General features: G+C 38.8%; 1 protein-coding gene across 1 annotated transcript; it reads left to right on the forward strand.

Moving 5' to 3' along the window:
- Positions 1-1871: 1871 nt before the first annotated feature.
- On the forward strand, positions 1872-22597 carry SNX1 (sorting nexin 1). The gene is made up of 11 exons (XM_077379591.1): positions 1872-2095; positions 2214-2348; positions 10912-11047; positions 18315-18448; positions 19032-19106; positions 20121-20280; positions 20447-20580; positions 20691-20759; positions 21014-21093; positions 21914-21974; positions 22119-22597. Exons 1-11 carry the CDS (start codon positions 2084-2086, stop codon positions 22332-22334), a joined length of 1212 nt encoding a protein of 403 aa, XP_077235706.1. The 5' UTR covers positions 1872-2083; the 3' UTR covers positions 22335-22597.
- The last annotated feature ends 124 nt before the right edge of the window (positions 22598-22721 follow it).

A 22721-nucleotide genomic window follows, 5' to 3' on the forward strand; every position in this document is an offset into this window, starting at 1 on the left:
CTCAACCCAAATTCCCAAAAGTTGACCTAGCTTCACCCCTACAGGAATCCAACTCAGTTTTTGTAATGTTAGGCATGATCTGGTCAATGACTATAGAAGTCAGTCTCAACCTCGTAGACCCTACCTTGATCAGATGATCATAGCCCCTTCATCCATCAAGCCTCGTGCAGGGTTTTTTTTTTCTTTTTTTTTTAAATTTATTTTTGAATGGTAACTGGTAAGCCTCATATAAGGTTCTAGGAATAAAACTAAACAATTGATTTTTGCCATCCAGCCTAAATTATACATGGGAAATGATATTTTGCCACCTTTTTTTAGTTGGGACAGCCCCCTCCAGTGTCATAGAGTAGTCATAAATACACTAGAACGGTCGGGCGAATGTGTTACTTCCCTTGTGGGACCGAAACAATGATCCTTAAGATTGATCTCAAAGCGGCTGTTTGCCTAGTGAGACTTAACTAGGCGAGTTTTGATTGACTAGATAAAAAAGTAGCCCGACTGTGAAGGCCCTATTTATTTCAGAATTTTGATAATTGATTTTGAGTCCAAAACCTAGGCCATGTTCGTTTGAGATTATGTCATCTGATTGCGAGCCACAAACCGTTAAGGCTGACAATTGGTTGTCATAATCTTAAACGAATTGGACCCTATTATTGGACTTAAAATTACACTTATGCACTGTTTGTTTGGGATTATGATAACCGATGGTGAGTCCCCAAACCAATTATTGGACAAAATATTAATGTATTTTGAGTCAAATTTTCAGTCAGGAGTAGACCTCGCAAAAAGTGACCCGGACCCGTAGGTCCACCTGGCCTGCCCGTAAATTAGTGACCCGTTGAAATTTGACCTGGTCTGTATGGGTCCCATCAAAACTAGGCCTGGGTGGTAAAACCCGCGGGTGCTCGTCAAAACCGAAATGATCGAGATTTTATATGGTGTAAGCCCTTGCAGTCACGCATTTTTCAGAAAGTACTATACGAACCACATCATAGGATGATCTAAACCGTCCATGTGATGGAACACAACGTAAATAGGCTGTGTCCCAAAAATCATTTCCATAGGATGATCCTAGCCCTCCGATCTATAGAGGTTTCCGTAAATAATAATATTCAATTCCTTCATGGATCAGAGGGCTAGGATCATCCTATGGAAATGATTTTTTGGGCACAACCTATTTACTTTATGGCCCATCACATGGACGGTTCTGATCATCCTATAGTATGGGAATAATAATAATAAAAAACAGGTGACCCGCAGGTCCACCCGGCTCATATGATTATGGTTTTAAATTTTGGTTTCGGCTAAAATTTCGGACTTATCCAAAGCCTAAAATTTCAGTTGAAATCCCGAAATTTCGGGCGAAATTCCATACTGCCTATTGAAATGCTGTTTTTAAGGAAGAAATTTTGACCGAAATTACCGACATTTCAGCAATTCCGTACGAAATTCTATAACAGGATAAAAAACTAATAATTTATAGGAAATTACGACGGTTTTGGTGTAGGTCCTCACCAAAATCCAAAATTTCGGGATTTCGGTCGAAAGTTAAAACCATGCATATGATAGTGACCCGTAAGATTCCGGGTCATTTGTGACCTGGCCTGTACCACTCGGACCCGTACAGGTTGGGTGAAACCCTGCCCAGCCCACCCATCTGCCAGGTCTAGTTTGGACTGAGGAGGCTCACAATCTGTTGTCAAAATCTCAAACGAACAAGCCCTTAAATTTGAGTCCAATAATAGGTTTAGGGCTGACAATCGGTTATGCAAACGTGCATCGACATGGGCACAAGCGGAGTGACCTGCATTTCGTGGTGTTGAATGGGGCCCACTGCTTCTCAACTATTTGTTCTCTTTGTCATACGCACGAGTGGTGCTAGCAGCGAGATCTCTTCTGTACATTTTACAAGCAACAGTGCCGCGTTCTGCGCCTAGGTGAGCAATTTAGAAAACGTCAGTGAACTGTTACAAATCGAAAACCAGGGGCGTTAGGGTTTCTCTCGCACGCACCATATTTTCACCATTCTTCTCTCTTCTCTGAAAATTTCCCGGTCCTCAATTTACTTAAAAGTAATCAGGCCATGATCACCACGGTAATTACGAATTTCTCTACAATTTTCGTCTCTTTTATTTCGATCTCATGCTTGAATTCAAAGGACTGAGCTGGAATTTGAATCTCTCTTTGTCCCTCTTTTTAATTTTTCATTGCAGCAGAGGAGTCTTTCAGGGTCTTCTCAAAGCCCTATATCTCCTTCAACCCAACCTTTTCTATCTGTTTCCGTAACTGACCCTGTGAAATTGGGAAATGGCGTCCAAGCATATATATCCTATCGAGTCATTACAAAGGTATTTTCCGTAATTTGTAGTTTTTACTTTTGTCGTGCTTTTTAGATCTTGAATACTTGCAATTGCTTATCTCAGGGTTATTCTTTTCCTCTTTTAAAAATTAGGGTTAGGGTTCGTTGGGATCTTATAATTCATAATCTTCAGGATGATTCGGTATCTAGAGGACTAATGCATGTGCAAATCACATTTTTTGTTTTGATTTCTTATACTTATTATTATAATTATTTCTTCTTCTTCCTTTTTTTTTCCAAAAATGTTCATTTTTTCTGAGAAATTGTGTTTTTTAGGCCCTGTTCTTTTGAGATTGTGACAACCCGATTATATGCTCCAAACCTATTATTGGACTCAAAATTACGTTTAATTTTGAGTATATGCTCCAAACCTATTATTGGACTCAAAATTACGTTTAATTTTGAGTCCAATAATAGGTTTGGAGCATATAATCGGGTTGGCACAATCTCAAACGAACAGGGCCTTAGTTTAAGGCTGGCTTTCTTTTCTGATTGCAACTAAGTGCATTGCAATCCGGTTCTCATCCGATCACTATTGGGATGAGCCCAATCCGGAGTATAAAGTAGTAAAGTTACCACGAATTGGATCGAATTTGAATTGAATTATAGGGTTTTTGAAAAATGAAAAATAGGAAGTACTTGAAGTGCTCATTATGCTGTGTTAAAAGAACTATTGCCTTATTCAATCCTTTAATATCTATACCGTAGAATTTCTCTCCTTTTGATAAATGAGTGCTGAGTTAATAGACTAAATGTAGCTTATATTTAGATTCCTAACAATATAATGCAGGTGGTTCACTGTGAAAGATTTATATTTGAAGGTAAAATCAATAGAAAAGATTTAGGAGGCCTTCCCTTGGAATGGGGTTGAGTAGTGAGAAGGGATGCATCAATATAGTCAGCAACCAAAGCTTTAGGAAAGAATGAAGCTAGGATATTCCCACACCCTTTATCCAACCAAAAGGTGTTTGCGCCATTCCCAATGTAGAAGGAGAGATGGGAGGTGCCAAAGGCTCATACTATCCCTTTGATAATTTGAAAAATACTTTAGATGAATCTTTCCATTATCATTGAAAAGTATCCACGACCACTTAGCCAAAAGGGCTGCTTTTTTGGATTCTAATGTTCTTAATACCAAAGACACAAGATGAATTAGGTTGACAGACTTGCTCCCAATTAACCAAGTGATCTCTACTAAAGGTGTCATAATCCCAAACAAAATTCTGAAGGACTTTGTTGATTCTCTCAATGACAAGAGGAATCCTATACAAGGAGAGGAAAATGGGTAGGGATATTAGTGAGGGATGCTTTAAGAAGGGTAGTCCTACCAGACATAGACAAATATATGCCATTTCCATGGTTGAAGATGCAATTCAATTCTCTCTATCATCGGGTCCCAATCGTGTGGCAGAGATTTCCATCCTTAAATTGGAGGCCGAGGTACTTGATTGATATATCTAATGTTCTCGGCAAGGCGCAAGGCCACTAAGCTGACCAGATTCTACTTCCTTGCCAATGATATATCTAATGTTCTCAACAACTGAAGTTGAAATGAAGGACAGTGTCTCCTTGACTAAGAGACTAAGACCCCTGGAGGCGCTAAAATGATCGAACTGACCCCAATAATAGAGTTTTTATACGGTGAATGCGCATGCCATGCTCCTGCACCCTAAAAAGGACAATTGGCCCCACTTAAATGGATGATCTAAACCATACATTTTTGGCCCCATTGTTGACAGCCCGTGCCTCAAAAAATGGGGGAGATTGGACCATCCTAACCCTTTGATTTTGGGTCCCCCATTTTAGAGGCACTGTGATGAAAAATCCTCAAATTGAAGGGGTTAGGAGCTTCTAACGACCCTAATTTTTGGGCCACGACCTATGAACTATGGGGCCCCAAAAAATGAATGGTTAGAAATCTTAATAATAATGGAATAATGGACAATTGATATACACCATCCCATTTACTTTCTTCACTTGAGTTTGAAGCCCATCTTTTGAAGACTCCACAGAAGGAGCACCTACTCCAACCTATCATAAGCATTATCCAGCCGAAGCTCGAACAACATACCTAGGTGCTCGAGATTTTAGTCGAGTCGATAGCTTCATTAGCAACAACAATTCCATCTAGAATTTGTCTTCCAGAGATGAAACCATTATGATAAGAAGCCACTAAGAATGCATAACACGCCTAAGTCTCATCAATAGAACCTTAGAAGTTCTCACTGCCCACCAACTCCTAACTTTAGGGTCAACGATATGAAGGAGGCGTTAAAAGCTTTGGAATTATGGCAATAGTAGACCTCCTCCTTGAACTACATCAGGTCATGTTCAATGATTTCCCAAAACTCTTGAAAGAAACAAACGGAAAAAACCTCAGGGCTAGAGGCTTCAGGCTGAAATTTGGTTGAGATATAATTAAAACGTTCTTCCTCATAAACAGTGGAAAAGCTTCTTCTTGCCTCTGGAAGTGGATGTATAATGAAAGTAACCTTAGTTACGATCACCATCCGAAAACCACATGAGATCTATATCTTTGCCTCCAGAAGATTTCTTCTTTGTAATTAATCTTGACCCACAAATTCTTCAAGGCTGTCTTATTTCTTTGGCCAAGCTTCGATAGAGAGGCTTTCTCTTCCTATCTAAGAATTGATCTCCCTTCTAGTCAAAGCCTTATGAGCTGCCAAATTTTTGAAATGGATTTTATTCCAATTATGAATGGCATCTTTCTCTTCCTATCTAAGAATTGATCTCCCTTCTAGTCAAAGCCTTATGAGCTGCCAAATTTTTGAAATGGATTTTATTCCAATTATGAATGGCATCTTTAAGGGTCTTGAGTTAACGAATAATCAAAACACAAGGCTCCCTCTATATTGAAGTATTTATACCAGTTGGAAACAAAATGTTTGAACTCATCATGAGTAAGCCATATTTGCTCAAACTGAAAAGGGGCAGGACCTCTCAGCACGTCCTCCGCACCAAAGACAAGGGGGGCATGATATGAAATTGGGAGCTTAGGGAGGACCCTTTGGAAAGATCTTGGAAATGATCTATCCAGTCTGATGATAGGAGCAACCTATCAGCCTACGCAAGATGGGAATAACCTCACCACTAGACCAAGTGTACTTGCCACCTTGCAAAGGAAGATCGACGAGGTCATGACTCAAAATAAAATCCGAGAAGCTAGACATAACAGAGGAGATGCATGGCGCCATATGTCTCATCATGCTATCTAACAGCATTAAAGTCGCCACCACACATCATGATCAATTTAAAAGGACCTAGCATCGGACAATTCAACCCACATCCCCTTTCTCTTTGTGTCATCACGAAGAGCATACACCACCGACATCAGCCACGAGAAAGAGTCAATGGTCAGTTTAGGGCTGCCAATGGACTCCGACGGTCTGATGGGCTATTCAAATCTGAACTAACGGACAAGATCTAGACACATTACCAGGATCAATGGACACATTTTGGGACCCTATCATAGGATCTGGAATTATTACTGATCGGATCCAGACAACCAACAAAAGCCCGCGGGACAGTCCTAAATCTGATTTTATTATACTATTTATGAAAATACCATCTATTTTTTATAACTCTTAAGTATTAGTTTAAGGGTATTTTAGTAAAAATAAGTCATATGCATTTTTTTTCGAACGGTTCCTATTTTTAGTTATTTTGCATTCATCTCTTCAAGTCTCAAGTCACCCCCTTCTTTTCCTTCTCTAGCCATTGACCCTAAGTCCCTAGCCCACTGCGTTGTCGCCGTTGCGACTCACTCTCTTAGCTACAAGTCACATTTGCACTCGCCTTCGTCTAAGAATTTGAACTTTGTAAAATGTATGTATGACATACTAGGACACTTTGATGGATGGACTGATTTGAAATGGATCCCTTGGGCCCTTCTTAATGGCTATGGCCGACTTCTCAACCAATCTCATTGTTGATTTAGCACTGCCACAATCCCTAGGGACCACTATGATCAACTTAGAGCCCCAACAACTTACAATTTTGGTCTTAAGACACTTGATTCTAAAATTAGTAAGGCATGCAATATTAAATTAAACATCCGAAAATTGGGACCGACAAGGTGATTTCATGGTTTTAAATTTCCACTAAAAATGGCACGAAACGATAGAAATGCTTCCTTTTCCATCCAGACCGAAACACACACCAAAACCGAAATGCATATTGAAATCAAAACCATAAGGGGCCGTTTGGATACGCGGATTTTAGAATTCAGGATTTCTTCAAAATTGTAGATGAGAGACAAGAGAAGAAGCGGACCACCCGTCGTTTTCTGATTTCTTGCCCTTCTTTCTGTCATCTAGAGAGCAACAGATCATCCCATTTTTCCAAGTTTTAGAAATCGTAGGACGCGGGAGAGATTTCTAAAACCTGGATTTCTTACTTAAAATCAAAGAAACGCTGTCAGGATAGCACACAGCAGCTTGATCATGAACCCTCTTCTACACTGTTTTCAAGCTAAAACCTGGATTCTAAAATCCGCGTATCCAAACGGCCCCTAAGCGTATTAATGGTATTCTTTATCAGCATGCGTTACATAATTATATTTTTATGAATTGCAAATGAAATGTGGTTGCTCCATTGTGACATGGTGGTCACGGGTTCGAGTCACGGAAACAGCCTCTTTGCAAAGCATGGGTAAGGCTGCGTACATCTAGCCCTCCCCAGACCCCGCAATGGTGGGAGCCTCATGCACTGGGCCACCATGTGAAATGTGGTGTATGTATTATGTATACATATTTATATGAATTATATTTGTCTTTATCAGCATGTGTTACATAATTATATTTTTATGAATTGCGTGTGAAATGTGGTTGCTCCATTGTGACCTGGTGGTCACGGGTTCGAGTCGCGGAAACAGCCTCTCTGCAAAGCATGGGTAAGGCTGCGTACATCTAGCCCTCCCCAAACCCCGCAATGGGGGGAGCCTCATGCACTGGGCCGCCATGTGAAATGTGGTGTATGTATTATGTATACATATTTATATGAATTACATGTGAAATGTGGTACATACTGAATTATCAAACATGTTTGACATAACTTGTCACTTGGTACTCGATGTTGTTAGGCCATTATGATGGCTGTCTTGATTATGTGATGGTTTCTAAGTGTGTTTTTGTGCTTATTCTTGCATTTCTTAAAGCTTTATCTTAAAATTTTATCACTTGCATATGTTTCCATACATTTATGTGATTTAACAGGGTTTCCTCTGAAATTTTCAACCGAAACCACGAGCGAAACCAAAAACGAAATTTAAAACCTTGGGCTATGGAGCTTCTCCCAACAAGTCATCTGTTTGATATAAAAGCTAGTTGTTTGGGCAAATCAGAAGCGAAAGAGTTAGAAAAGGTGAATATTCAGAGCTTCCAGTCGAATGTGGAGCTTTCTAGGGAAAATATTTAACATAAAATACAAAGATCGGTAATGTTTTGATGTATATGGAATTTAAACCCAATTCCCTTGGCAATGAGCCAAAGCAATCAACAAAAATATTCTGCATCGCAAAGAAAACAAAATGAAAAGAAGAAGAAACAGAAATAATCATGGAAGAGAGGAAATGTGTTCTCTCCTTTTCAATCTTTTAACTTTTTCAACAACCGAACAGAGGAACAATGAAAAGAAAAACCCGAACTCACATCAAATCAAAAGAGATCAAGCAAAAGCGGTTCTTTTTCTAACCACTCAAATAAGAAGAAAAGGATGAAAAAAAAAAAAAAAAAACAACAAAACACGAGTAGAGTCAACTGAGGCAATCTTTTAGGCTTTAAAGGGTCTCCTGATTTAGGGCTCTATCAATTTCTAGCCTAGATCTTTCCTTTTCTCTTCCTTTTTACTTTCACCGACCCTCACGTTTTGCAAAGAGGGAAAATGGTTTTGAGATGAGATGTTAAGAGGGGAGATGGTGAGTGGGAAGGGAGAGGTAAGATAGAGACAACGAAACGGAGAGAGCGACGAGCGTTTTGGAATTAAATTCCTACTGATGTGATGGAAATAACTTTTAAGGCCCTGAACCGTAAAGTCGGGCACATTTCATAAACAAATTCAGCGGCAAGGGTTGTAAAATAATCTTTTACGACATTTGGAACACGCATGACATAACACTTTGTTTTTACGACTCTTTTACTTTGATTGGAATGGGCCCTACTTGAAATGTGTGACGAGGCTACCTATAAGGAAAAAAATGGGTCGCTTGAACTCTCTTCGAGGGGGTACAACCTGTATTCTGAGCTAGGGATGTCACCAGGGACTGAGCAAGGTTTGGTTGAAAATGAAAGAGGATGAGCCCTAGTTCAACCCTACCCGACCTGATTACAAGATAAGTTTTGGCCTATTGCTTTGTAGGGCTGGCCTTGACACACTATTCTAAACTTCAAAATGAAAAGTTTCAATGGACTTTATTTCCTTTATCATACACGTTGAGGGAATACAATCTACTAATCAGTGAAGAGTCTTAGGGTCACATTGAAGTGCATACCATTGGCCTAACTTGGAGTAATCAACAACCTGTCACGAAATTTAGTTTGTGAACAACAAAGTTCAAGCTTTCAAAAAAAAAGAAAGAAAAAAACAAAAAAAAAAACAAAGAAACCAACGAAATTGATTGGTTGTGTTGCGATGGAACTTATTTGAATAAGTGGCTCTCGATCAGCTTGAAGTCTTCTCATCTTTATGTTTGCTATTTTTATTATATTTTCACAAACTATATTTAATGGTTGATGGCTTAAATATAAAAACTTCATTTGATGTCTTGATATATTCCACTCATTGTAACTGTTGAAGACTTGAAATAATTTCCTTTCGGCCTGAGCTTTGCTCTCGATGATGACAATTTAAGGTTGGGTTCTTGGTTATCATTACAGCCTTTACAGTGGTCATACTATCATAGTTGAAACACTGGAGTGTTATGATGTTATTGTCAGAAATAATGTTCACAACTTACCATCAACCACTTAGAAATCACTTTATGGCCTGGGGGCATTAATTCAACTATGTCATGTGGAAATTGGTTGAGTTTGAAAGAGTTGATGAATAACAATTGAACAACATAAGTGCTTGGATTGTTGCTAGTTGTTCTAACCTGACTGAGGATATGTCGATTTCCATTTAGGTCAACAGTGATCCTTGAAAAACTAGTTGGTGGAAACATCTCGTTTCTTATTCCAGGCCTCCAGAGGTTCCACTTTCCATCATTCTGTAGCATTTATCAATGGAAAGGATGAATGAAAGAAGAAATAAATATAAAAGTATGGCATAAAACTTTGAAGAATGTATCATATAAGCTGAAAATAGTGGAAAAGGAATATTTTCTTTTTCCGATGAGTTTCTTTTCTCAAAAGGTCCTTATTTTGTAGAAGTTTCTATGTTGAAAATTTCTTTATAAACAATCTGATGTGATTTATTTGTAGAGGTCAATATAAGATTTATCTGTAGAGGTCAATCGGGTGTTTACTTTTGTTAAGTATCTGGGCAAAGAGCCCCTATGTGGGAGTGTGGAAATAGAATTCCGTACTCTGCCTTTCTAACTTGAAGGTTATGATATGACTTTTTTTCTTTTTCTTTTTTTCCTAGCTATAGGTTCAAGATCTAGGCTATAGGATTAAAGTATAAGCGGTAGGGTTTAAGAATGGAAAAGCAATGAAGAGAGATAAATTTTTTTTGGAAAGACATGCAGAGCTGATCTCATTAGATTGACTTGAGTATCAAAAGCCCATGAACTATTATTTCATTGTAGGAAGGGCCAGTTCAAGAGCCCCATGATTGTCTTCAAGACTGTGTGAACTCGCTTCTCATAACATAATTTAACACAAGTACACTTACTCTCAGACATGGACTTGCTAAGTGGTCTTGGTGAATGTGTTTTTTGGGTCACAGTGAACTCACTTTTCATAACTTAATTTGACATAAGTACACTTACTCCAATGTTTATAGTCTTAGACAGGACACTCTAAGTGGTCTTGGTGAACGTGTTTTTTTTTTCACAAGGGACCAATTATAGAACTGGGTGAATGGGTTTATCATTAACTAGGGTGATTTTTTCAAGTCTGATATTGGAATGGTAGGGCCAAAACCGGGTCTTGTCTCATTAGACAGTGATTGACCAGGCATATATCAAATCATGGTGTCTAAAACTAACCAATGTACTATGACTAAAACATCCTTTTCTTTGGGTTTGGTTGCACCAATCCTCGAAACCTCAACGTATGACTAAAACATCCTTGTAGAGGTAAAATACAGGTCACAGGCTCATTTCATCCAAGTTCATATCTAAACATGTTTGCTTTGCTATTTATCATACTTGGCGACATTGTGTTTCTGGAACATGGAATTTCAATAAATATTTACTTCCATATATTGAAATCTTCAATGCTTTTGAGGATGCAATTTCGGCCACTCTTACATATTTTTCCCAGTTTATAATCTTGGGCATGACCTCCTTGTTTGGACGTACGGTGAGGATTCCATCAGGTTATTTACTCTTGTTTACCTTTCTAATACTTTGGAACTTTACTTTTATGCAGACCAATTTACCTGAATATCAAGGGCAAGAGAAGATTGTCATTCGCCGTTACAGTGATTTCGTGTGGTTGCGTGATCGACTTTCTGAGAAGTACAAGGGGATCTTTATTCCTCCTCTTCCTGAGAAGAGTGCTGTAGGTAAGAGTTCAAAAACATTTTGTGTGATACCATGTCTAGTGCCATCTCACAGATCAATTAAGGAATTGCTAAGATGATACTCTTATAAGGCATATTTATGGTTCTTGCCACCAGGTAGAAAATTATGTGTTGATTGATGAATGTTTTTAATGTTTGGTTTACATGGTCGTTATGATGGTTGGCTCTTGAAACTGCTTTCTGTAAGATTGTTGCCCTCTCGTATCACTTCTTCCCAGTTTGAATTCCTTATGTTTTGACCATCTCGGTCTTTTTAATGAAATCTTTACCACTAAAAAATAAAAATAAAAAATCTTCAATACTTCCTCTCATTCTAGCTAATCTTCTTCTGATTTTGTTGGTGACTGCTCATTTTCGCGGATAATTGGGTTTTCTTCCATACCGAACCTGGACATGGTCTTGTGTAGTTTTAGATGATTAGACTTGGATGTAGTGTAGTTAGAGGTTTCTGATGACTATGGTGGGAACCCAGGATAGCAACCCTTTTGTGCTGATGTTTTAATTTATTCTAAAAGTTGTTATAATTTGAATAGTAGTGCTTCAATTACATAAAAGAATACGTTGAAGCCGCATTTAATGACATGATCATATTTACCAGAAGAATCGGTTGTCAAAAGTATCTTGTTCAGTTGAAAGACCATCCTTTCTTTACTCGCTTGGATCACTATAGATGAGTTCCCAGAAGTACTAATTACTATGCTCGACGGGGTCTTGTTCTTTCAAGCAGGGGAGAATGATGGGGGCCATCCCTAGTGTAATGAGCATTTTGCCACCTAAACAATTTAGGTTTCATATTTTTTTAGTGTTCTAAATAGCTCCACATCTTTATTACGAAAAATCTAAGTTGCAAGGGCAATTCATTCACATCCTACCCTTTCCTTTAACTTCTTGGCCTAAGTACAGATTCAAGAACCTGTTAAAAAATTTCATACCGGATTACCCTACGGCAGCCCTGCACTATCTGTAATCTCTACCTGTGTTAAACAGTTCATTCTTTAGGACTGTTGCAGACCTCTAGAAGACTGTTAAGTCCAGTCCATTGTCGCCTAAACCGTACCCCTGCACACCACCTTAAACAATCCACATATTAACCTATATTGACTGTCGTAGGAGCCTATTAGTTGTAAGTTGTAACTGCACCCTTTCCGGCCTGCACCAGTCCACTCCTACGACGTGTTCCTAGTGAATACTACCATCAGTCCTTAAACCTGAAACTTCATTACTGAAATCTACTACTTCAGCCCTTGTCGACACCTAAGATCCTTGATCATACACCTTTAGATCTGTTGTAGAACCTCAGATTTCTAACCTACCTTCAAATCTGTCCAGAACTGTTACAACTATGCAAACATGTGACATTCCCTTACCTATTATTTATGTGTAGAATAGGTGCCCAATACTAAGAAGAGGATGATGGCAACCCAAGAGGGGGGGTGATGAATTGGGTTTTTAAACTTTTGCCAAATTAAAGTGTGGAATTAAACAAATTGGCAAAATAAACTTTGAAAGCACAAGCAAAGATAAATCAAACATGCACAACCACACAAAGATAGAAAGAGTTAAGAGATGGGCACCCGAGATTTATACTGGTTCGGTCCAAGGATCCACACCAAGGCCTACTCCACTCCACCAATAGCTTTGGTGACTTCCCTAAACCAGATCCCCTTACGGCGAGGACCAAAAAAATTACAATGAAGGAAAGCTCCGTGTCCCCAACACTCGCTCTGGAGAAGGCTCTGCGTCTTCTACAGTCGCCCTGTGGAGATGGCTCTGCGACGCCACCACACTCGCCTTGGAGAGATGGCTCTGCGTCTCTTCCAACACCCGCCTTGTGGAGATGGCTCCGTGACACCACCCATTCACCGATTACAAAGCGTTGTCTCAGAGAAAATGAAAATGCAAAAGCCTCAACCAAGACAAATCAAACACTCAAGCTCTCAAACAAATCTCACAAGAAAGATGTACAAGATAAGCCTAGATCTAATCCCTTTAGATATATCCAATTAGAGGCATAAGGGTGCTCTAATGTGTTAAGACTTTAGATCATGTTTAGGAATGAGAGAGTTGAGTTAGAAAGGTTAGGGATCACACACACACACACACACACACACACACACACACACACATATATATATATATATATATAGCATTTTGGTAAATTCTGTGAAGTCCCCAAAAACTAGCCGTTGTAGCCTAACGGTTAGATTTTCAACCCAGTCAAGTCGATTGGACCAGTCGACTAGTCCAGTGTTGCTGGACCACTGTTTTTGAAACAGCAGCTTATGTCCAGTCGATTGGGGTAGGGCAGTTGACTGGCCCTGCTAGTTTTTGCACTTTTAAGGCTAAAAGTATTCCAATCACTTGGGTGTGTTTGCTAGGTCTTGTCCCATGTTGTTTATCATGTTTTGGGACCGCAACTACCATGTTTTAGTGCCTGTAAGTCGGATACCAAATGGGATTAAACAATACATTCTAAAGACAAGACTTTGACACTTCTCTTCAACTTTGAAGCTCTCCAAGTCTTGGTGTTCCTTTATGGACCACTTTGCTTTCTTTGGCTTCTCAAGATCTCCTTGATTAGTTCAAGCCTTCTTTTTCCTTTGGCTTCAAATGATTTCCTCCATTTGATTCAAGCCTCGATCCATGCCATTTTCCTTGACTTTGATGTTTGATAGAATGAATCTCCAATACACTTAAAAACATCAAACACATTAGAATAACAACATGAATCAACTTGTGTTTGGAATCATCAAAACATAGAAGATTGCCAAGGTGGGAACCATTGGGCTTACAATTTACCTAACAGTTGCAAATACCTCTCCATTTCTTTAGCTGTAATAAAGGTTAACCTACCTAAGTCCCCTCTTATCAGTCCTACATCAATTGGTATCAGGGCTACAATACCTAATGTCTTCACTTTTCATCATGCATCACCAGATAAGACTAACTTAGGAATTGTCACAGTCCTTGATCCCAACGTCTCTAAACTTTGTGACCTCAGAGTTCTCTAAATATACTCCCGTGACCACCGATTAGCAAATTTGATTTGTTGCCCCATACAAGCTTCATAACATCAAAGAATGTTTAATCCCTAACTTTCTTTTCATTGCAATACAGTATTAGGCTCCATTTCTTTAGTCTGTTATTTTTCTTTGTTAGTTCCCAGAACGACTGCATTCTCCAGCACTTTGGACAATGCAGATGTTCCGTAGAACATGCCTTCTTGCAATTGGCGTCCCTCTCATTCTGCAGGGGATCTGAAGTTCTGGAAGATCTTAAGCTGATCAATCCAGAAATCTAATCTGATCTGTAATTTTCTTTAGATAAAACCAAAAGGGGAAGGAATTCAGTTGTAATTTGATCTGTACTCTTCTAGAGCTTCGCCTCTGAAGCAGTACTAAGCTGCAGCTAATCACCTTCCCTCCTTTTATTTCTGTGGGTTTAGCATCTAAATGATGTAGACCCAGTAGAAATCAAAGAGCTATTTATTATTTATTGCAATTTGATGCATGCTGCCTCAGATTTGAACATTTTGCCCAGATCTAGAGGGAGGAAACCCCCTCTTTCCCTGGTGAAATGGCCAAATTGAAGAAGGAATTCAAACTGCTCGGAAACATATTTTCAGATCTGGAATTACTCAGATGTCCGGACATAGTGTTCTATTCTAGCTGATCGGACTTTTGGTGATCTTGCCAGATCCTGCCGGACAAGGCGTAGACTGTTCAAATAGTATCTATTTGTCCGAATTCTTTTTGGGATGTCCGAACAGCCTCTGTCATATTGGCCAAACGGACACCTGATGAATCCCCAGAGCCCGGTTTGATTAGACAGAATCACTAATATGACCTTGCAATAGGGGCAGATCTGGATCCTTCATGTGTTCTGGAAAATCCATGCTATTACGTTCCCATTTTTAGCATTTAGTAAGTTTAAACTCGGAGAAATTGAAGGTATTGTAAAGCCCCCTTTTTATAAGATGAAAATCATCTAGTAGAGATCGATCTTCCGATTGGGCAAGATTGGATGCATAACCCTTCTGATCTCGTAATTAGCTGTGAATCCATGTCTGAATTCAGCAGTTCATCTATTGATCATATTCAATCCGAGGCCCTAGAACCCCTCAATTTCTAGGTAGCAACTCTGTAAAGAGTGTGGATCACCCATTCAAAGGGCTGTTCATGCTCTAAGAAAGGAAATCTCTCTAGACATTGGTTTCCTTTCACCGTATACAGTAACCTCAACGCTATTGCACCATCTTCATGTGCGTGTACAATGATGTGCTCTGAGAGAGAGAGAGAGAGAGAGAGAGAGAGAGAGAGAGAGAGAGAGAGAGAGAGAGAGAGAGAGAGAGAGAGAGAGAGAGAGGGAGGGAGAGAGAGAGGGAGGGAGGGAGGGGAATTTTGACGCCAAAGAATCATTACGAAGATAAGAATCTAAATAAATGTTGTTTATTTTCACTGAGGAAATGCCTTCCTTCTTCCGTCTTCTTCTTCCTGTCGAGGGAAGCGAGTGTTGATATAAAAAAAAAGGGGGGGAAGGGGGGGGGAGTCCGTGGGAATACGTGCATGGTTTGTCCTGGTCACGTAGATTGAATCAGCTTAGGTTTGGTTGGTTAGCCTGGCATGTATTCCATATTCAGGTTGATTTGGCTGATTTACGAGTCAATCTAGCAAGTTTCCAACTCTATTTTGATACATGTATGTAGTTTTGTTTCGTGTTTTTTACTTTTTTATATTATTTATTATTTTTGTGAGCGTGCTTGCATCTTTCAAATTTTTTCCTTAAATGTCTGTTTGCATTCGGTTCAATTTTTTTTTCCTGAAATGTATGTTTGCATTAGGTTGTGAGTTTGAACTATTTGGATTTCTATGGATGCTCAAAGCTGCATATCTGATTGCTTGAATGTAGAGCTTTTATTCATCTGCTTTGGTTGAATATCATTTCCTGCAATTAAAGGATAGGTTGAAAATGGAAAACCTATTAGGAAAGAAAAAGAAAAAGAAATTTCCTTTATTTGCTCTCATGGAAAATCCTAGCTCATCAGGGAAAGACAATGAAGATGACATAAAAGGAAAGAGGAAGATTGAGTGGGTCGAGCCTGCAGATGAGCCTAAAAAATCTCCTAAAGTCAAAGAGAGAAGACCTTACGAAGGGCCACCAACTCCAAGGGAAATGGAAATCCTAAGAAGGATTGGAGGAAATTCAAAGCCGATGCAAGAAGAACATGGAAGAATTTTTTCTCCTAGCTGGTTCGAGGAACATTAAAAGAACCTGTGTCCCGAAATACAAACTACCAAAAGGAGGCATTGGTAGAAGAAAGAGAGGAAAGGAGATTGCGGTGGATAGCCTAGCAAAGGGAGAGAGCGGGGGTTGAGGAAGTTCCCTCTACGAATCTGTCGATCTGTCGAACTAAAGAGGAGGCCAGTTCATGTGATGAATCGGCAAAGCTCCTGTTTTTAGGGGACATGTTTGGGACTTCGCAGGATGATCGGTTGGTTAAGGAAAATGAAAAGGAAAAGGAAAAGGAAGAGGTCAAAAGTCAGAGCCAGAAAAAGGATGGGTCCCCTGACCCCAACCCTTAGAGAACCTCTCCTTCTCCTATTTTTCTTGTAGTTATCTTTTTGGTTTTAGTCTTTTCCGTTTCCATCTTTTGCTTCATGGTTATTTGGCCTTCTGATGTGAATCTTCGATGGGGTCTTGATAAGTCTTTTGATGGTTTTTAGGATTGTTTGGTCTTGCTTTAGGGCTCTAAGAGGTGAAGGAGTTATTAGAATTTAGAGATGGTTCTTTAGTATCTTGAAGGAATGGTTGTTTAGATGGTTCATTATATTCTCAGGTTGTGGGGCTTAGTTTATTGGGTGGCTTCTTTTTACTTGATTACGGGATTTTGTTAGGGTTAGGGTCCTGGCAACTCTCTCTCGAACAACAGTTCTAATCGGAAGATAGTAAAGGATCATCCGAGTGGGCTTGAGGAACTTTGTTCTTCGTTGCTTTGGATGTTTTTTCTTTTATGTTCTGAGGTAATTGAAGAGCAAAAGGAGTGTATGAAATGATGCAGATGCTCTACCTGTTTCGAGCCGCTTATTTCCTTGCTTCTTCTGAAGGGAGCCCTTGGTATAGTTTGTCTTCTTGTGGAAGAAGTTGATGGAGATTAGGATTCATGGGATAGAATGCTTTGTTTTAGGTTGGTTCTTTGAAGGAGAGGTTCTCAAGATTCCTGCTGAAGATTGCTAATGTGTTATAGTCTGTCTGTGTAAAAGATTGTCCAGGATGTTGGGCAGATAACATTTTTCTCTTTTGTTTAAGGTTCCCTTTCCTGCACATCGGAGCTTGTTCCGATGTTACTTCATGCTTGTAATCACAGGGGACTCCTGGTCCCTCTTTTATGTAATTATAAGTATGAAAATACATATAAATGTCAATTTTCAAAAAAAAAAAAAAAAAAAAAACCTGTTGTACTTTGATTTGAATTAAATTCAATGTAATTCTTTATGTTAGTTTGTTAGGTCTATGTTGCACTAGCATGGGTGCATGTGTTGAATCCCAACACAGGTCAAACCGGCCAAGCCTGACAATCAGATTTTTGTGGTTTGAAAACTGCAATATGTTTTATTTAACATTAGGTTATAATGGTTGAATTTCTCGTATAAAAAGCTTTAGTGGAAGTCACTCAATAACCATGGTAAAAGTAAATTTACAATATGTTTGCTTTAGAAAAGAAAGAAATGAAATCAAAATATGTTACTACAGAATATTGTTAATTTGCGAACCAGGATTAGAGCCGGGTAGATTCCTTTTACCTTCTTCATGAATTTTTTCTAAAGGATTCATTTAGCCAACCCCAACTAGTTTGGGACAAAGGCTTTGTTGAGTTGAGTTGAGAATATTGTTAATTTGCCTGTTTAGTAGTATCCGTGCAACATAGGTTGTGTTAGTTGCAGCCACTGTGCAAAGCAGCTCCTTCAGGATCTTTATATCAGATTTTTGAAAAAATTACTTTCTGGAAAAATATTCCTGAAGCCTTTAGTAGCTTAATTCTTAATGACCATACCATCAACTGAATTAGCAAGTTACTGTCCTTACAAATTGCAATACCCACGACCTACAACCTGTGAAATATGATTTATTTTTCAAAATGCTTATACGAAATGTAGATATACTATTTTCCAGTGGCATGGTGTGGAGTGGCTGATATGGTGATACCCTATTTTTCATTCTGGTTACTCGTTTTAATCTCTTTGCTTCCCAGAAAAGTTCCGTTTCAGTGCCGAGTTTATTGAGATGAGGCGTCAAGCATTGGACGTATTTGTAAATCGAATAGCTTCGCATCCTGAACTTCAGCAAAGTGAAGATCTGAGGACCTTCTTGCAAGAAGATGAAGAGGTAGTGTAGTTAAATTATTTTCATATCTACTATCTCCAAAGAATTTTAAAATTATCAGAATGAATCTTTCTAGTTATTGGCTTTATTGGGATTAGGATCGATTGCTGATCTTAAATGGTGACTTTTTCAACATAACATTACTAATATGCCATTTGAGATGGGATTATTTACTATCTAAAGAGCTTTCATCATTTCTTTTTTCTCTAAGAATTGTACATCAGCCATAAATTTAATGCATTAGCTGCATTAAATTTATAAACATTTTGTTGAGGGAACCTCTATAGACCAATTTTTTCTTGGTTCAGTTTGTGGGATGCAAAGGTCACATTGTCTTCATACTGTAAACAGATTAATTTCCCTGTGTGTATATTTTATAAAAAAATCCCTCTTGTGTATATATCGTAGGGCTGTTTCTCTGTGATTTTTTTTATTTCTTGTGTATTTGAGATCTGTTTGTGAGTCTGAAACAGCTAATCATTTTCCTATATAATGCCCTAATTCTTAGTGTTTTAAACTAATTGGAAAACTCTTGCTTCTCATGGACATGCTAATTTTGATATCGGTGTAATATGACTTCTTGCAGAATATGGAGAGAGCAAGATCCCAGGAGATTGGCATTTTCAAGAAGAAGCCTGCTGATTTGATGCAAATTTTCAAGGTAGTTTCTGTAGTTTCTGCTTTATATTTAAACAGTGAAATGCAACATTGTGTAAGGGCATCCACAGATTTTGATGGATGATATTTTAACCTGTGCTTCAATACGAAAGAAATTATATCAGCCTTCAAATATTTGCCCCCTTCTTGCTACTTATTTGTCTTCCCTTTCACCTCCCCTCCTCTATTACTCTTTTTTTCTCCCTTCCTGCATCCCATATTTATTTTTCTCCTCTTTTCACCCATCCTTTCCATTTGGGTTTATAATCTGTTCCCACCTTCCCTTGTCTTTCTCCTTGTTGATCTTGTTTTTCCTTTTTTCTTGGTCATGATTCATGAGTATTCTTTCCTTCATTTTTTTTATAATCTCGGATGAGATCTGCCTTTCTTTCCCTCACTCTAGTTTTCTCTTGTTCCTCTCGGACTCATCCTGCAGCATACGATCAAGGCACAAAGCCTTGCACGTCTCTCCCATGTACCGATCCAATCATCTTAACATTGGAGTCCATTCTATAAACATTTACTCCTCAAAAGTATGGAAAGTGTTTGGGCTGAGCTAATTTCTTTCAATGAATGAACTCTAAACCTTATAATTCTTTGAAAACCTTACCTGAGCTGATTTGGGAATGCATATTGCTGATTTTTATTGAATTGTAACTCATTTTATGTTCCTAAATTCTCAAAAAGTTATCTGCGGACCCTAGGTTTGCACCAAATTTGGTATCAGAGCTAGGTTCACATCAAATTGGTATTATACTATTAGAGACAGGTTCACATCTCATTGCCATGATCCAAATTTTGCTTGCTTGATGCCCATCCTTTATAATGTCCACTTTCTGCTTTTTAACAATTGTCAGGTTTTTTACTATGTTTTCCGAGGATGGGTTGTTGTTCAATGGTTTCTTTTTCCTGGGTTTGTTTATAGCATGCTTCCAACTTCTGTGACAAAGAATTTCCTACTCCATTCTGGGGCTGTCCAAAGCAAGCACTGACTTGGCTATTGTATTATGTCTTACAGGATGTACAATCTAAGGTAAGCGATGTTGTTCTTGGAAAGGAAAAACCTGTAGAAGAGTCCAATCCAGAATACGAGAAACTAAAACACTATATCTTTGAGCTTGAAGACCACTTAGCTGAGGCACAAAAGCAGGCTTTTCGTCTTGTAAAGCGTCACAGAGGTACAGAGTTTTCCGGATGATTGTTTCATTTGCTATGCATTTTCTTCACTTAATTTCTTATTTATGCTTTCTCTTTTTAAAATTCTTAGCCCCCTTTTTGTATCTTTTAGATTGAATTTGAACTAACTACATAAGATCTGCTACTTTCATTTAAACATATGCTCAGAGTTGGGACAGTCTCTGTCGGACTTCGGGAAAGCAATCAAGCTTCTGGGTGCTTGTGAAGGAAATTCCCTTGGAAAGGCATTTTCTGACCTTGGGACAAAATCAGAAATGTTGTCAGTTAAGCTGGAAAAGGAGGTACTCCTTTGGAGCCAACCTTCCACATTCACAACTTCATATTCTACACTGTTTTTAGGCTAGAGTCTCTGATATAGTGAAAGCTTAGCCAGCTGTTAATTTTGATGCAGGCTCACAACCTGTTAATGAATTTTGAAGAGCCTTTGAAGGATTATGTGCGTGCAGTGCAATCTATAAAAGTGAGTTTTGTTATTTCTTGCTGAAAATCTCATTTTGTCCGGATTCTTTAGATGAGGGCCTTACATATATCGAATAGTTAATATCAAGTAAACCAACATTTAAGACATCTGTTCACATTATTCAGTAATACGGATGGGATATTTAATACAGAAATTGTGGATGTGTCATATTTGCAATTTTTGCAGTCATTATTATGAGTTAGTATTTGTCACATCTGTGTTTCTAAACAGGTTACCATTTTTTGGGGTAACAGGTCACCATGGTTGATAGGGCCAATGCTTTCAGGCAGCAATGCGAGTTGGCAGAAACAACAAGGCTCAAGGAGATTAGCCTGTATGATTTTATATTTGTGTTCCAGTTCCACGCTTTTTTTATTTTGTTATTGGAGTTATATCTGGAAGGTTGCATTTATTTTCTAAAGATTACACAATGGAATTTTTTTTTCCGCTGAAAGGAAGAGGGATTTTCTTAAAGTCACCACTGACGCTCTTGCTGTGCTGCCAACCGTGCCTGGAACTGAGTCCCACTATCTGAAAGAGGCATTTGATTCTGAACGCCTTCCTGAACTAGAAATCCTGGCTGTTTTCTTTCTCTTCACGAGAGTAGTTCGCCTGTGTTGCTTCCCGTAGCTGAAAGTCACTCTCAGAATCCTTTCCCTGAACGCTTTCACTTCATGAAAGAAAGTTATCGTGGTTCCATCGATTCAATAAGAGAACTGAACCTCTATCATAGTACATAGTTTTAAAACTCTCCTGCGTCTTTGTGGACGCCCATGCGTAGGTCGGCTCCCTTTTACCTTGTCCGCGTTCCAAGTTTTGCCCCAATAAAAGGTCCTTTGTCTCTCCCTAATTATGACCGTGCCAACTGAGTGCTCAGCCACTTGCCGAGTCGACTAGGAATTTCTTCGGCCATGTTTTGAGAGTTTTGGTCCTAAAAATGCGATATTTCTTAGGAGCAATACTAATATCACTTCCCCAAGAATAGGAGTATCCTCTGCCCCTTGGTCAGCTCCTGCACCAACTGAGGGGGTGAAGGATGGTTCTTCTCCCTTGGGTGATTGTCATTGGCATTGGCATTCATCTATTTAGAAGTAGCTTATGTAATTTTTGTTTTTATTTTGTATGCGAAATTCATAATTGTGGTTGTTTTACAGTGACAAACTGATGCTAATGCGGTCTGAGAGGGTAGGAGAAGCAGAAATTGAATACAAAGAGGTGACTGCTAAATCTAGTTGCCTAATTCGGTCCTCTATGCGCTTAATATCCCTTAATTTGAATATTTCATTTTTTACCATTAAAAAAAATGATTATTTCATAAATTTTGGTATTTGGGTGATCTTGAATTTGGATATGATACAGTTGAAGGCGGATAGTGAAGAGGCGACCAAAAGATTTGAGACGATAGTCAGATTAATGAACGAAGAGATCGTGCGGTTCCAAGAACAGAAAACATCTGATATAGGCCTCGCTTTTCATGAATTCGCAAAGGGACAGGCACAACTTGCAAATGAGATTGCCAATGCTTGGCGTGGCCTTCTCCCAAAGCTTGAAGCTTGTTCTTCCTCACACACATGACTTTGAAGAAGAGAGTATACTGGTAGATCAGTTATAGTTAGATTTTGGGTGCCCCTAGAGATATCCCTTTGTTTCTTGTAATTAATTAATGAAGTATATTACACTAAGATTTTGTGGAAATTTTATGGACTGGATGACCGGTGATCTCTTTCTTGTAATTCATATTAATTACAATGGCACAACACTTTTCAGAATCATCTACTGTAAACTAGACATAACTTGGGTTCTGGGTCTTCTAATGCATTAAATATTTCATAGGCTCACGTTTCTTCTACAATCACTTGCAAATCAATTCCAGGTTTTGTATATCAGCTATTCCCGAATACCATTATAGTCCTCGAAATATCTTCCTAAGAAGCTTCTTCTTCCTTGTCATCAGTATCGAGC

Source organism: Tasmannia lanceolata, unplaced genomic scaffold (genome assembly GCF_043159265.1).
Source record: "Tasmannia lanceolata isolate RefF3 unplaced genomic scaffold, GAP_Taslan_0.1 ptg000005l, whole genome shotgun sequence".
Lineage (NCBI taxonomy): Eukaryota > Viridiplantae > Streptophyta > Magnoliopsida > Canellales > Winteraceae > Tasmannia > Tasmannia lanceolata.